The 14,302-nt window shown below is 42.2% G+C and overlaps 1 protein-coding gene across 1 annotated transcript in view; it reads right to left on the reverse strand.

Annotated features, from left to right (window-relative positions):
• Positions 1–8,367: 8,367 nt before the first annotated feature.
• LOC138491960 (cytochrome P450 2J4-like) overlaps positions 8,368–14,302 on the reverse strand; it is a 169,796-nt gene continuing 163,861 nt past the window's right edge. The window contains exon 9 of the mRNA XM_069618847.1: positions 8,368–8,807. Coding sequence (XP_069474948.1) covers positions 8,629–8,807 — 179 coding nt within the window. The 3' untranslated portion in view covers positions 8,368–8,628. The remainder of the gene's footprint in view (positions 8,808–14,302) is intronic.

Below are 14,302 nucleotides of genomic sequence, written 5' to 3' on the forward strand. Positions count from 1 at the left end.
CTTCTCATTGAACTTCAAAGGACTTGCCATTTGTTCACACTTGGGAAGAAAGAAAAAAAACGTACATGTGATTTTGTGTTTAAAATGCTTACTTTGCCACAGAACTTCATGACATTTAACTTGGCGGCAAGAATAAGTAAATGAGTGAAAAATACAAACATATAAATTTGAACTCATACTAGCCATTTGAAAACTGGATAGGATTTCTTACTGCGTAAGGAACAAAAGTTATGAGAAAAGACTAATCGTGCAGAAACTTTTAATGTTGCAAATCTAATATTGTGTACCCATGTGCTAGGGGTGATTGTACATATATGTACTGAATTAGGAAATGTTAGGGCAAACCTTTATGATTGAAATTGCCAAAATTCAATAGAAAGACAACACCAAGTCCCACCGACTTGGGAGTGGGATGTAAACGTGCCCCATGAAATATGTAATTTATGTATCCAGTTTTCTTAGAGGGCATAAGTATATAAATATGTATTTGTGGAAAGTTAGATTTTGGTCCAAATAACTATGGGAGGTTTCCAGTCATTTCATAAAACCTGACAACCCTTTCTGTCATCCAACCAGCAAAGAGCAAGGCGGGAAGTGTGCCTTTGACCAATCATAGCCTTGTGGGTGTGGGTTGTAAGTCTGCCCCTACCATAAACTGAGAGATATCATTTGGCATGATAAATAAGGGAACCTCACAACACACAGACACACACTTATTCCTGACTCCATCTTGATTTCCACGTGGTACCCTGTTCCTGAATCCTCCATCTTGTTCCTGATCCAGATTTATTTGCAAAGCCAAGGCTTCAGCATTGCTGAACTCCTTTTCAGCTAGGCCCAAATCCTGAAACCATCCCAAAACTTAAGGGAAGCAATTTTGATCCAGTCTGGCTTGCTACCATAAACGTTTGCCTGCTGAAACTCGCCATCCCACTGATCTACAGAGTCCAGCAACTAGAAGGTCCAATCCAATCCAGTCCAGTCTGAGGTGACAGTCCAGTTGACCTGAACCGCCCAGCTGACCTATCCCACCAGAGGTGCCCTGCTGTCTTAGACCCGATCCGTGATGACCAGAACCTGACGGTCCAAATCTTAAATTAAAGTGGACTGTAAGTATCAATAGGAATCATAGTAAACTATAGCATGTCTTGCCTTGCCTTTTTCCATCCCTATCTCTAATCCATCCTATCCTTATCTTGAGAGCTTGTAATATTGTCACCCTTGTCTTGAAACCTTGCCTTTGATTCCTTGTGCCAGTGATAACATCTTTAAAATCCTGTTGTCTTGTGAAATCCCAAACCGGTAAATCGTCCCTCGGGTAATCGGACTGAGTCCTCCAGGGTGGACACAGAGGTGCTGAGGTGCTGGGGTTGATTCCATGGATCACTCTAGAGCTTAATGTGTAACCAGCCTGAATGCCCTAGAGTAGAGCATATTTGTCATTGTAAAAATTGATTTCTGTTATCTTTTTCGTGCCTTTTTTCTCCAAAAACGCCTCTCATTCAATCTTTCATAACTCCCTCAATTTTATAGCTAGAGACTTAATTTCAACTCTGACTTAAACCTTAGACATTTAGCTACCTCCCTACCCATGTATTTGACCGGCTTTTCTTAAAAACCGCATAGTGAAAATTAGGCGGGAATTCACATTTCTGCAAATGTTTTACACATGTGATTTCCAATTGAAAGTATTTCCAAACTTCCATTCTGATTCAAAGTGTGTACTGTTGCTCATATTATAGCTTATGTTTGTTAGGACCTTTTCAGTGTTGCTCCCATAGAGATTTATATCAATTTAAGGACTTTTTGCAGCACACTTTTCATGGTTTTGCTCAGCCATTTTCAAATGTCATTTTAAAAGTGTAAAATTTCCAAAATGCTTTTCTCTCTTGTTTGGGAGGGAAGATTGTATTCAAACCCCTGTACACTGTTCTTTATTCCCGAATACCTGTTGCTTACTTACATCTGTGTATAATTGCTTCTTTGTGAGTTGAGAAATTTGCAGGGGGAAATCTTAACTTAAATGCCATCTTTCCCACAAGACAAAACTATTCTTTTCTCTGTGTTTTATATTATGTGTTGCTAAAAGTGAATACAACTGCCTTACCTACTTTCTTATTTGTATTGTCATCACATTAGTGATTGCTGTCCCATATATTAAAACATGTTTGATTTGAATTTTAAATAAATAAATACATATTACCTTTACCAGCCAGCCTGATTCCTGGTCCATTGTGACCTGGGGGTATTTTGAGAAGGGATGTGATATTAGTGGTATATCACTCAGAATATTGAACCTATAGGCACAATAAATAAGTATTTCATGTGTACGTTGCATGCTAGGCTGAGACCCGGGTGTATTGCCTGATTGAAATCCTTAACAGTAGAAAGGGGAGATTCTCCTGGTCACCCCCGCTTTGCCCTTTCCATTCGACCGGGCAAAGTCACAGGGACAGTAACTATGGCCCCGGCCTTTTAAGAAACATCAAAGAGGCATCCTGGTGCTAGAAATATCAGCAAACCATCCCTTTCCTGCAACCCTGTAAACCTAGCACCAACTACTCCCACCCTTTCATGAAGCATGATACTAGCCACACTGTCCCTTTAAGAAATTGGAAGACATAGTACATTGCACAAGAAACTACTGTCCCGTCCCGGAGCCAGGTCAGACATCAGGGACCCTTTGGTCTTTGCAAAATGCTAGGTGCCCTCGCTCATGGGATCTCACAAGCATTGGGGTTCCAGCAAATCTCCTGTTCGGCTCTCTTAAAACCACAGAGTAACCTTCCTCCCTGAACAAAGCAACCACAATGGAAATGGGAAAGATTAAATTACTTACACGCCTCAGTATAACACAACATCCATGGCCCCTGCAAGACCATGGTAATGACATATATGAAATCCAAGATGGTGGACCCACCATTTAAAGACACACCTTCCCAATCAATTAGTGAGCTCAAGTGAACCTATTGAAGACAGCCAATACAAGTCTCTCACCAATGTGCAATCAAAGGTTCAAACCTTCACAGATAGTCCAACCCACAGGGAAGGGATACACTCCTATATAAGCCCAGACACTGAGCCAGAGAGTGTGGGTGTTTGGAGAAGGAGCTACAGACAAGTGTTTAGTGATATTTGCAGAGATGAAGGACCCTGAAAGGAAAGAGGAGCCTGAAGGGCAGAGGGAGCAGAAGTGTAGTATTGCAGGAGGTTTGGATGGTATAACATTGAGAGAAGAAGTTAAACGTTAAATTGGCAAGAAAGAAATGGAAGAAGGAATTGAAATAGAGGTTTTTGATGGTGGAATGGAAGAGGTTTGTCAATATCAGAAGCAGATGAAAGGAGGGATTGCAGACTAATGTTTCCAACATCAGAAGGGGGCCTGAAGAAAGAATCGAGGAGGTGGTTGGTCAACATGAGGAGGTAGTGGAAGAAGGAATTATAAAAGAGGTTGGTGCACCTCAGAAGAAGGTGCTAGAGAAAATTAGGGAGGAGTATGGTAAAGATCCAGTGGTGGTGGAAAAGGTAAAGCCAAAGAGAGGCTGGTCAGGATCCAGATGATGTGCAGAAATTAATTGCAGCAGAAATTGTAGAATATCAGTAGGAGGTTGGAAAGGAAAGTAAGGAAATGTTGGTGAACGACAGGAGGAGGTGGCCCGAGGAAATATGGAGAAGGTTCACGGAGACCATGAGGAGGTTGAAGAAGAACAGAAAAAGCAGGTATACCAACAGGATAAGAAGGTTTGAGGAGAATCTAATCACTGGGTATGGGAAAAGCACCAATCCAAAGGGGTTGGACCCAAAATGGGGGGAGGCACAAGAGCATTGAGCAACATTGAGGAGGGCCAGGGCTAAACTCGAGCAACATCCAGGAGCTCTCTGGCCCTGGGAAATCAGAAAAAAATGTGTTGTCACTGAGTCAAGCCAGGATTTTGCAGGCTTCTTGGCTCCACCTAAAGCTGCTGGGAAATCCCTTCCAGATTCCATTGAGTTTAAAGGCAACACCTCATCACCTACAATAATTCTTGAGCATCAAGACCAAAACAAGAATTAAAGCAAGAGATGCGGACAGAGAGGAAAGGGTGGGGAAATCCCTTAATTCTGAGAGTGCCAAACTAAAGTAACAAGTGTGAAGGAAACGTATTAGGCTAGGATACTGAAAAAGAGCAGAAGGGTGCGGGAAAAGCACAGGCCCAAGAGTGAGAAAACAATGATACTGAAAGAAAGAAGAGTGTGGGAAAACCTAAAACCTGACCTAAGATGACCATGAAGTCTTTCTAACCAAAGCAGTTTAAAGGATGAGAATCCTCTCTTAACACAAATTTGGGGTCACTTTGGCCAGCGCTCGGATCAAAACTTCCACTTTGGAGGTAGAAAAAGTTATACTCTCCCTTAAGCCGTCTAATTGCCAGGGCGACCTCTGCCCAGCCCAGCTGATGAAGGACGCTGCAAGAGACCTTGTCCCATTAATTTCTAAACTTATCAACACTTCATTTGTATCCGGTACCATCCCCACTAATGTCAAACAATCCTGGGTACTTCTACTGCTGGAAAAGCAAACCCTCGACCCACTTATACCTACCAACTACCGTCCCATCACAACTGTTCCCTTTCTTTTAAAAATCCTTGATAAGATTGCCTACCTCCGAATCCCAAAATATTTGGAAAACCATAAACTACTAGGGGCATGACAATCTGGATTCCGCCCATTACATGGAACCAAGACTACCCTTATTGATCTTAAAGCCCAAGTCGATGAGCTTAGGAAAAACTGCCCTCCTTCTGTTGCTTGACCTATCGGCGGCATTTGACCTCAGGGACCATAAGGTCTTATGTAACCACTTGGACTCAGCTGCCCACTTCTCTAAAGATGCAATCACTTGGATTGAGTCATTCCTAAGTGATAGAACCATGAGGGTCATTTCCCCTTCAGCAGCAGCAGACCCCATCCCTATCACGTGTGGAGTGCCCCAGGGATCTTGTGTCTCCCCCACATTGTACAATATATTCACCAAGCCCCCTTTCAATGATCTGGACCATCTTGGTATCACCTACACCAACTACACAGATGATACTCAGATTCTCCTCCCACTTTAGGGGATTACGCTGAGGATTTGGCCTTGGTGAATAGAGTGTACCTCATCATCCAGGCATGGATGGTTACCCACGGTCTATGTCTGAATGATGACAAAACAGAGTTTATCATCCTGGGCACCCGCACTAATCTTAAGAAATTAGAACAGGTCTATTCCCCCGTCTTAATTTATGGCAACCAAATCAAGGTTGCCAAGGAGGTTAAGACCTTTGGCTTCTATATCGATTCTACCCTTTCCTTTTCCAAAGAAGTGAACGCCATGGCATCTGCCACAGCTTACACTTGCAAGCTCATTAGAACTGGCAAACCTTTTCTCTCTAACGAAAACTGCATTATCCTGGCCAGAGCCCTCATACTCTCGAGGCTCGATTATTGCAATGCCCTCTATATCGAAGCCAACAAATTAATCATACAGAGGATACAAATCCTCCAACAGAACGCCTTAAGAGCAGCTCCCGGTGTGGCCAGAAAATCACACATAACTATAATTAGGTGCCAAAATAACTGGCTATCTACCTTCAATAAAATTCAGCTCAAAACCGCATCCCTTACTAACAAAGCACTGAACAATGCTGCCCCCATTTATCTTATGGACAGATTCCATTGGAGAACCTCTTCTAGACCTACAAGAGTGGCCAACTCCAATTGTCTCATCATCCCCAGATATAAGCTCTCTAAGGTCGGCGGTGGAAGCTTCCCTGTCAAAGCTGCCCAATTATGGAACTCCCTGCCACACACCTTCAGGGAAGATCAACCCCACCTAAACTTCCGCCTCAACTACATAAATTTGTTCAGGTCCTCTGATCACTAGCCCTTTTCTATGCGAGCACCCTGCCTGACCACGCGCTTTCATCTATTGTATATATTTCTGATCTTTCCTATTGTAAGAACTTCATTGTGCAACTATGTATATATTTGACTTGTCTATTTCATGTTATCATTTCACTATGTAACTAAGCTTTGCATATCCTGTAACTGCTGCGCCCTGATACCTTCGGGTCTGGTGCGCATTAGAAATCAATAAACATACAAACAAACAAACAAACAAAGCCTTGAGTAGGCAAGGCCTACTCTTTTTTCCATTGTTTTATTTTGGCATCTCCTGTTAAATCCTCAATGATGTTCTCAGAGATTTAGGGCCTCATTACAACTGAATTACCGTTACTTCCCCTTGCTCCATCAGATCTACCACAGGATTATACGTGGTGGTAGGGCGGTGTAAGTCCCCATTTTAGGAGTCCAGAGAATGCCATGGGGAGTTTAGTGCAGTAATTCTGATAATTATTGGAAGTAGCAAGGATGTTTTAACTCCAACATTTAGTTGGAGGTAATCCTACATCCCTACCACCAAACATGTAGTTTAGTGGTGCAGTAATTCAGCAGTAATGCTGCTATTGTTGTAATTCAGCTCTAATTCAGCAGTAATACCACTGTTTTTACTGCACCGCCATACTCATAAGAAGCCCCTTAATCTTGGTTTGGTTTCTGATATCTATCACTCTTATGACAGATGGTAAGCTGCACATTCACCCAAACACTCTGCATGACACACTATGCATGTACCCACACAATGCACACATAGCGCCACACTACCCGCATGCACAGACACACTGCACACTCCACAACTACTTCACACATATAAATATCCTGTGCAGTCACCCATACACTGAAGTTTGACCCACACACACACAACCTGCACATGCACCCACAAATGCATTCACACCCTCACACTGCGAATTTACCTACACCATCACACACTTTCACACAGCATACACACTCTCCAACTGTACATCCAAACTGCATACCAACACTGCAACTGCACATAAACATGCATACTGTACATGCACCCATTCAATGCACACCATCTCACAGTAGCCATGTAACCACACCCTGCTAATATATCTGCTCACTCTGCATATCTCAGAATATTCAGCAATTCAAAGTTAATATGTTGGGATTCAAATTTAAGAGCATTTTTAGCTGTGTTCAGATAGTTAAATTGCTGGTAATGTCTAACGGGTGAGATATCCTGGGTTAGCAGTTGCCTTGGCACAGCATGTGCTGGCATTGTGTCGGCAGATGTGCACATCACGTTGTGAATGCCAGTCTCAGCCATTGATTCTTTCAGAGTATGAAGTCAAGTATGGTTGGTGTTCTCAACCTAGTTCCTAGAGGGTGAGCTATTGCAATGTGGGCACTCACATCCCTCCATTTTAAAAATCAGGCACAATTAGACAAATACCTCGTAGGAGAGAATAATAACATTGCGTTTTTATTCCCATTGGTTTACTCATCACTCTTAGGTCTTCAAAAAGCTAGATACGTGGGAGGCCCCTTAACATTTCCACTTAGAAAGAGGAAGACCGTTTTGACTACTGCACAGGGTGCGTTGGAAATGGCTGAACAGATTTACCTAGAATTTAGCACAGGGAGTGCCCTGATCTCCGGGCCACTGGTTTTGATGCCTTCTTAGCGCATACATATGGATGCAACATGCACTGCAGGCATGTGCTGGTTTCTGTTTGAAGAATATATATCTGACGCTCATAAAACACAAATACGACTGGTCAAGATGGCTGCCAAGAGTTGTCTCTATGCGACCTACATGCCAGTTCTTCAAATCGAGCAGCTGGAATGTTTTGCCATTTTGATCTACCACAGAGTCCGATTGTGTTGGGTCCAAAAGTGGCGTTTAATCAAGACCTTTTTACGTAGCTGCACCATTTATGCGATTGTGTTTTGTGATATCTACGGAACAACACAAAGAAAAACTAAAGGAGGAATCATTGCTGCCAAGTGTACTCGTTCGCACTGTAATTTTAGAGCCAGTCCTGTTTTTTTTCTGCACTGCTTTCTGCGACTTGTAGGCCCACCCTTGCAATGGGAAAAACAAAACTACCAGTTCCAAAGCAAAAACCAGTGCCTACTTGAGATGTCACACATGCAACTGGGAAACTTGGCTGGGGAGGGAAAGAAGAAGTCCACGTCTATCCATCCTCATCCCAATCCTTACTGCATGAAGAGTGCCCCTCCGCCGACAGGCACTTTCCGTCCCTTTAAGAAATGTCTCACCCTTCCCTTTTACCCATGAAGGACCTCAGCACCGTGACCACTTTCTCTAATTACCCAAGCCCACATGCAGGGCTGGTTGAGGAAATGGCCATTGGGCCTCGGGCAGGGGGTGAGGGATATAGAACTGGGATGAGGATGCCTTAGACTAGGTCTAATGAGATTAAGAGATAAGTAATTACATATGACAAACTTCAATCATATTATGCTCTTGTACAACTTTATGTAACATTCAGAACTGTTTGCACTTACAATACTTCATAAATAAATATATCGGAATCATTTCGTTCATACTCATTTTTGCAAAACATATCGCAAGAGATTGTTGAATTTATTCTATTCACTAAACAAGAACTGGGCAAAGCAGGTGGAAAATGGTTGGAGCCAGTAGGAATTTTGATACTACTAACTATGTAGCATTTCTAAATAATAGAATGTTCCTTGTGTTCAGGGCCCACCCGTGCTTAGCGGGCATTGGCACAGATCTTATATCTGTGCGGCTGTAATGTAGCTCCAAAAATGGGTTCCATGTTGACTTCCTTCACCCCCTCGGGCAGCCGGAAAGTGAAGGCACGTAGCAGGCTGGTGAAGAAGATGAAGAGCTCGACCCTGGCCAGCTGTTCCCCCAAACACACACGATGACCTGAAAAAGGAAATTTGAGATTTGGGGTGAGGTCTTTTGGACATTATAACATGTAATGTGCACAAGCAAAGCCTACTAGATGTTACTGGACCAAGGGCACCATTGACAGAGACTTATCTCAGGTTTACATGCATAGTGACTTCAATTATTCAGCCTACAGCTTCATAAAGGGTCTGCAACCTGTGGCTTTTCAGGATGGTTTGGACTATAACTCCCATGATTCTTCACCATTGACTGTACTGGCTAGGGATAGTGGGAGTTGTAGTCCAAAACATCTTGAAAGCCAAAAGTTATAGACCGCTGGTCTAGGAAATGTAACCTGTTGTCAAACGCCTTTTTCTTTTCTCCACCATCACATGTTCTTTCATTATCTCTTGACAATCAAAACAAATGTTATGTTGCTATACTTTTATTTGAGTAACATAGCTAGGGTAATCCGATATTTAGTGTGCTTGGACCAGCATTTTTTACTCTTTGATTAGATACAATGTCGGTAGGCAGCAGTCCTAGTTTTATTTTTATTGTATTTATTGGGTATTTATAATGCGCCTATACACAATGTGTTTCAAGGTGCAAAATAGTTAATCTAAGTCCTACCCTTGACATAATACGCATAAACACAATGTATATAGCTGACTAGAATTCTGCGCTGACCGTATTATAGTCATTAATAAAGATATATGACAGCAATATTTTCATCAAAAGTATATTGGTGCTGTGAAGGCATCATGAAGCAAGACACAGACAAGTGCAAACAAAAGATATTTATTAACCTAAATGTCAGGATGATAAAAGGCCTAACTGGCCCCATGCTAAGGTGGGATTTCCCTACGAACCTATGCTTGCCCTCAAATCTAAAGCTAAACAGTGTGTAGGGATGTCAATAATCAAAGAAATGGCGATCTACACAAAGTTCTGAGCTTCTGCCAGTTCTTAGCTTCTTCTTCAGCTCCCCTTCCCCAAGTTCAAGAAAGTTCCACAAAAAGGTCTCAGGATTTACCTTGTTCAAGTTCTCAGAGTTCCCTTCCCAAGACTTCAAAGTAAAACAGTTCAATCTTCCAGGTTCCCTTCCCCAAGTTCAAAGTAACACAGTTCAAACAAAGGGTGTCTTGTGGTCCTGTCCTCAAGACGTTATTTATCGTTCATCTAGTCTCAGGGTTCCCTTCACCAAGACTTCAATATAGCAACCAATGTGTGTTTCCGTCTTTTAAAGTTCAGCTTGTCTTTCACAATGTATGGCTCACTGGTCTAGGCGAAGGTGACAGAACACACAGTCCACCCATCACAGACTGCGCAACCAGGACCTCTAAGCTCTTCAGCCCACACAGGTTCCTCTGCATTTGCCCCTGTGTACGAATTTCCATTCATTTAGTGCCTTCTTATCGGTCTCTTGACTTTTGTGCAGTGTTATACTCCTCTGGCTTTTCCTATTTAGCCTCTTGGCTTTGCCATAATGTATCACACACCTCATGTCATTCTTTGTGGTGGTCTTGTTCATGCCCCACATTTGGGTGCATTTCTTCACCCTTGCTGTTTTCCCCATTGATTGCTTTTATATGGGTATTTTCCTTTTGAGCCTTCATTGGCTATTTGCTTTGGTTATAAAGTTATTTTTCAGCTCAGTATTCAACATGTTTTAATGTTAGGTTTTCAATCAGTCCGGTATTCAATAGGCATAGTTTAGTGCTATTTTAAACTTTCATTTCAGTTCAGTATTCAATATGTATCACTCATCTTGGTATGAAGCTTTCCTTCATACCACACTTCATTACTTGTTCGCAGCCCGCCCAGAGCGTACTGGTTTCTGAGTGGCTTTCCCCAGCACTCACCGGTCTTTGGCATCCTGTTTGGGCGGCTCTAGCTGCTTCCTTTTGGGTTCCCAGTCTGGTGCTCCGACCTCTGCAAGCTCCGCTTGCACGATGGCTCGAATTCTGCATATGCCAGCAACTTTGTTGCTTCTGGGCAGATGCGGATAGCTTCCTCTCTCTGTCTCTCTCTCTCTCTCTTGTTTGTTCACAGCCCAAGATGCTCAATCACTGTCATGGAGGCTCCCACACCTCGGGGATGCTGGCCGGCATCCTTACTCCTCTTCATGTCCCACCACAGCTGCCTCCTCACAGAAAGGGTCCCATGGTTTCTCCTACACAGGCCTCCCTGTTGCTAACTTCTCTGCTTCACTGGTCCCTCTTTATACCCCTGCAGCCCCTTGACAGGCTGCAGGTGTCGATGTCTAATTAGACTTGCCTGACCATGATTAAGGGGCAGAGGCTTTGCTAGAGGGGGGGATGAGGGGGCATTAGCCCCTGTTCTTTTGGTTGTAGCCCCAGATACAAAGATACAATCTCAGGGGGTACAACCAAAAGGCTTGCTAGCCCTGAGTCCCGACAGTACCGTCATTAGCATAGCCCCAGACCTTTTCCAGATCTAGCAACACCCCTGTTAAGAGATCATGCCTGACCCTCACAGTACTCTGTAGGTATCTTCCTTGTCCCAGTACCAGAGAAGATAAAATGAAGATGTAGTGTTCATTACTCTCAGTCTCCTCTTCCTCGTCCCAGTACTTTTGAATGTCAAATGTGAGAAAATGAGGGGAGAGGTCTTGCAGTAGCCTATAAAGGTCGGGGAGAGTTAGTTTAGTCATGAATAGGGAAAGGGGGATACCATATCTCATGTATGGGTACCCCACTCCCAATCTCTGAGGATCCTCCACCCAGGTGATCCTCCCTCGCTTCTCCACCCCCATGTTCGGGATTCAAAAGCAATGTCCCTTCCCAGGCCACCTGAGAAGAGGATCCAGGGGGTCTAGGAGTGAGAATACCCTCACCCCTTTGTCTCCTTTGACAAAATTGTTATACAAATCATAAACTTAAATTTCAGTACATAGCCAGCAGCCGAATTGGTCACTCTTTAAACTTTTGTTGTCTTCTTTAACAAAAATGTTGTTCAAATCATTAACATAAATTTCAGTAAACAGCCAGCAGCCGGCACGTGTTATTCGGCCTGTGGTCTTTCTCAAGGCTGATACATAATCTGTTGTCATTATACAATATTGAATATCAGACTATTCCTATCAGTTTGGTCCAATCAATGTTGCCTCATAATGGCCTTAAACTAAAAAAAAGTAAGATTCCCATATAAGTTAAGGGATCATTCAGCGTGTCTGGAAATCCCATCTCATTCTAATTCCCCATATATCATCGTTAAGAGCCCTTAAGGGTTATTTTTTGTTCTAAGTTTCTTAGGTTTCAATTTTGTTTTAGCTCACCATGTTTCATTTGTTTAAAGCATATATCTCCAGGATGTCCTGTAAGGATTCATCCCATCTGGACGGCATCCCGCAAGTCTACTTGCGGAACGCTGTATATAAGAGTCTTTGCAAGCCAATAGGCTTGCAATCCAAAAGAAGGAAGTCATCCATGTAAGCCAGATACATGAATTTAGAGGGACAAAACAATCTCTCAACAAGTAATCCTCAATATCACAGGCAATTAGATTAAAAATACTGGGGCCAATGTGCACCCCTGCCTTAGTCCAGAGATGGTGTAAATTTGCCTGGAGAGTCGACCTTCTGCATGCAACCTCACTTGAATGCTGGAATTAGAAAGTAATTTCATAATGAGGTGGAGCAACCCCGGCAGTATATCCCATCTAAATTTTCCCTTACAGTTCTCCGAATGACGGAGTTGAAGGCCATCGGCAAGTCAATAGAGGCTATGTATAACGAACAGTAGTTCTAATCCCTAACTATTTCATTTAAAAAACATTTACTGAGGTTCCCAAATTTTTCAGGGATCCTGTCTGAAAAAAACGCAGACGACCAACACTCTCTGCCCAAGCTGTTAAGTCAGATAAAATAACAGATGCAAACATTTTGCAATCAGCTTCCATCACAGAGATAGGGCAGTAATTTAAGAGATCCAACCAAAAACCCTTTTTAAAAATTGAGACTACATATGATATTTCCAATGAAACTGAAATCACATCAGACTCCAACAAACTGTTAAAATAAAAGGTTAAAATTGTGGCCTAAATATCTGGAGAAGACTTGATAAGACTGTTGGCCAACCTGTTCGGGCCAGCCACTTGCAAAGAGCTTGCTTTCTTAATGGTTTCTAAAACTGTTTCCCATGTCATAAAGAATGCTTTTAAGTCCATGGGGCATTCCCCAATAATTAGCGAATCGATATCGCATTTAGGCACAGTATAAAGGGCCTCAAAATGTTTGATCCATGTGGCTTCCGTTGTCGGTTTTTCTTGTATTTTACCCTGACTATTCCCAATAGAATGAATAACTTCCCACAAATTGGTTTCTGCTCTTGAATTAAGACTAGTTAACATGCTTTCCGCATCCCTTTTCAGTGTGATGGTTCCTAGACCAATTGCGATATGTCTTCTTATGTTTTTTTTAATTTTTGCAGCAGTTATAATTGAATCAAAACACTCTTTAGGCACAGATCAAATATCCGTTTAAGATTTTTCCTTTTATCCTTCACCTGCGAATCAAATTTGTGTTTATGCTGACGTTTAGATTTTACAACCCTCACAACATAATTACTTGCAAGTGTATACAAAGCGGTGTCAAATAAAAGTTTGAAACAACTAGAATTAAAAGTTTGAATTTTCCAACCAGACATTGTATCAGCTAAAATGTTGGCTAAGGCATGATTTAACTTTTCCATACTTTGAGGGGTCCAGGAAAGGTGGTTACCACTTGAGTTGACCTTACACTGTTGTAGATGACTACTATCTGGAGTAAGTAAGCTGATAGAAACAATTGGCTAACCATACAATGATCACTACTAAGAGGGGAGTGGACTACCCTAACAGAAGAACATCATTTAAATAACAACTCTTCTGCAAACATATAATCAAGGTTAATCGTGTCCTTTTGTCGCCTCCATGTTACTTGCATTGGAACATACTCAGGTACGTTGTCATTAAGAGAAATAATTGCGCTACCCATACAATGATAACTAAGAGGGGAGTTGACTACCCTAACAGAAGTACATATTTTAAATTACTATCATGCAAACATATAATCAAGGTTAGCTGTGTCCTTCCCTCGCCGCCATGTTACTTGCATGGGAACATCCTCTGGTTCCGTTGCCATTAAGCATATAGAGTCCTAATGAGCGTAAACTGGTCAGCCATTTAAATCCCCTAAATTCGTTCCTGACAGGATTCATGCTTAACAAGCCCAATATGTGATCATCCCCATCTTTACAGAGGGAATTTAGATCACAGGCCAAAAGGACAACAAGTAACTTGCATTATAAGCCAGTCCTCTATGGACAATACCAATCTTTCTAGAAAACTAGACATCGATGCTATTGCTTCATGCCAGTAAATGTTTATTACTAATATAATTATAGAGGCAGCTCCTACTTGAATAGTAGGTTCAACTTCAAGAGCTCCAAAATTAATATTAAGAAAGTCTTTGACTGATGTCACCCTCCCAAATTTTATGGCAATTAATGAGCATCCTGACAGACATC

The sequence above is a fragment of the Ambystoma mexicanum genome, chromosome 10 (genome assembly GCF_040938575.1).
Source record: "Ambystoma mexicanum isolate Mex_15411 chromosome 10, UKY_AmexF1_1, whole genome shotgun sequence".
NCBI classification, from domain to species: Eukaryota; Metazoa; Chordata; class Amphibia; order Caudata; family Ambystomatidae; genus Ambystoma; species Ambystoma mexicanum.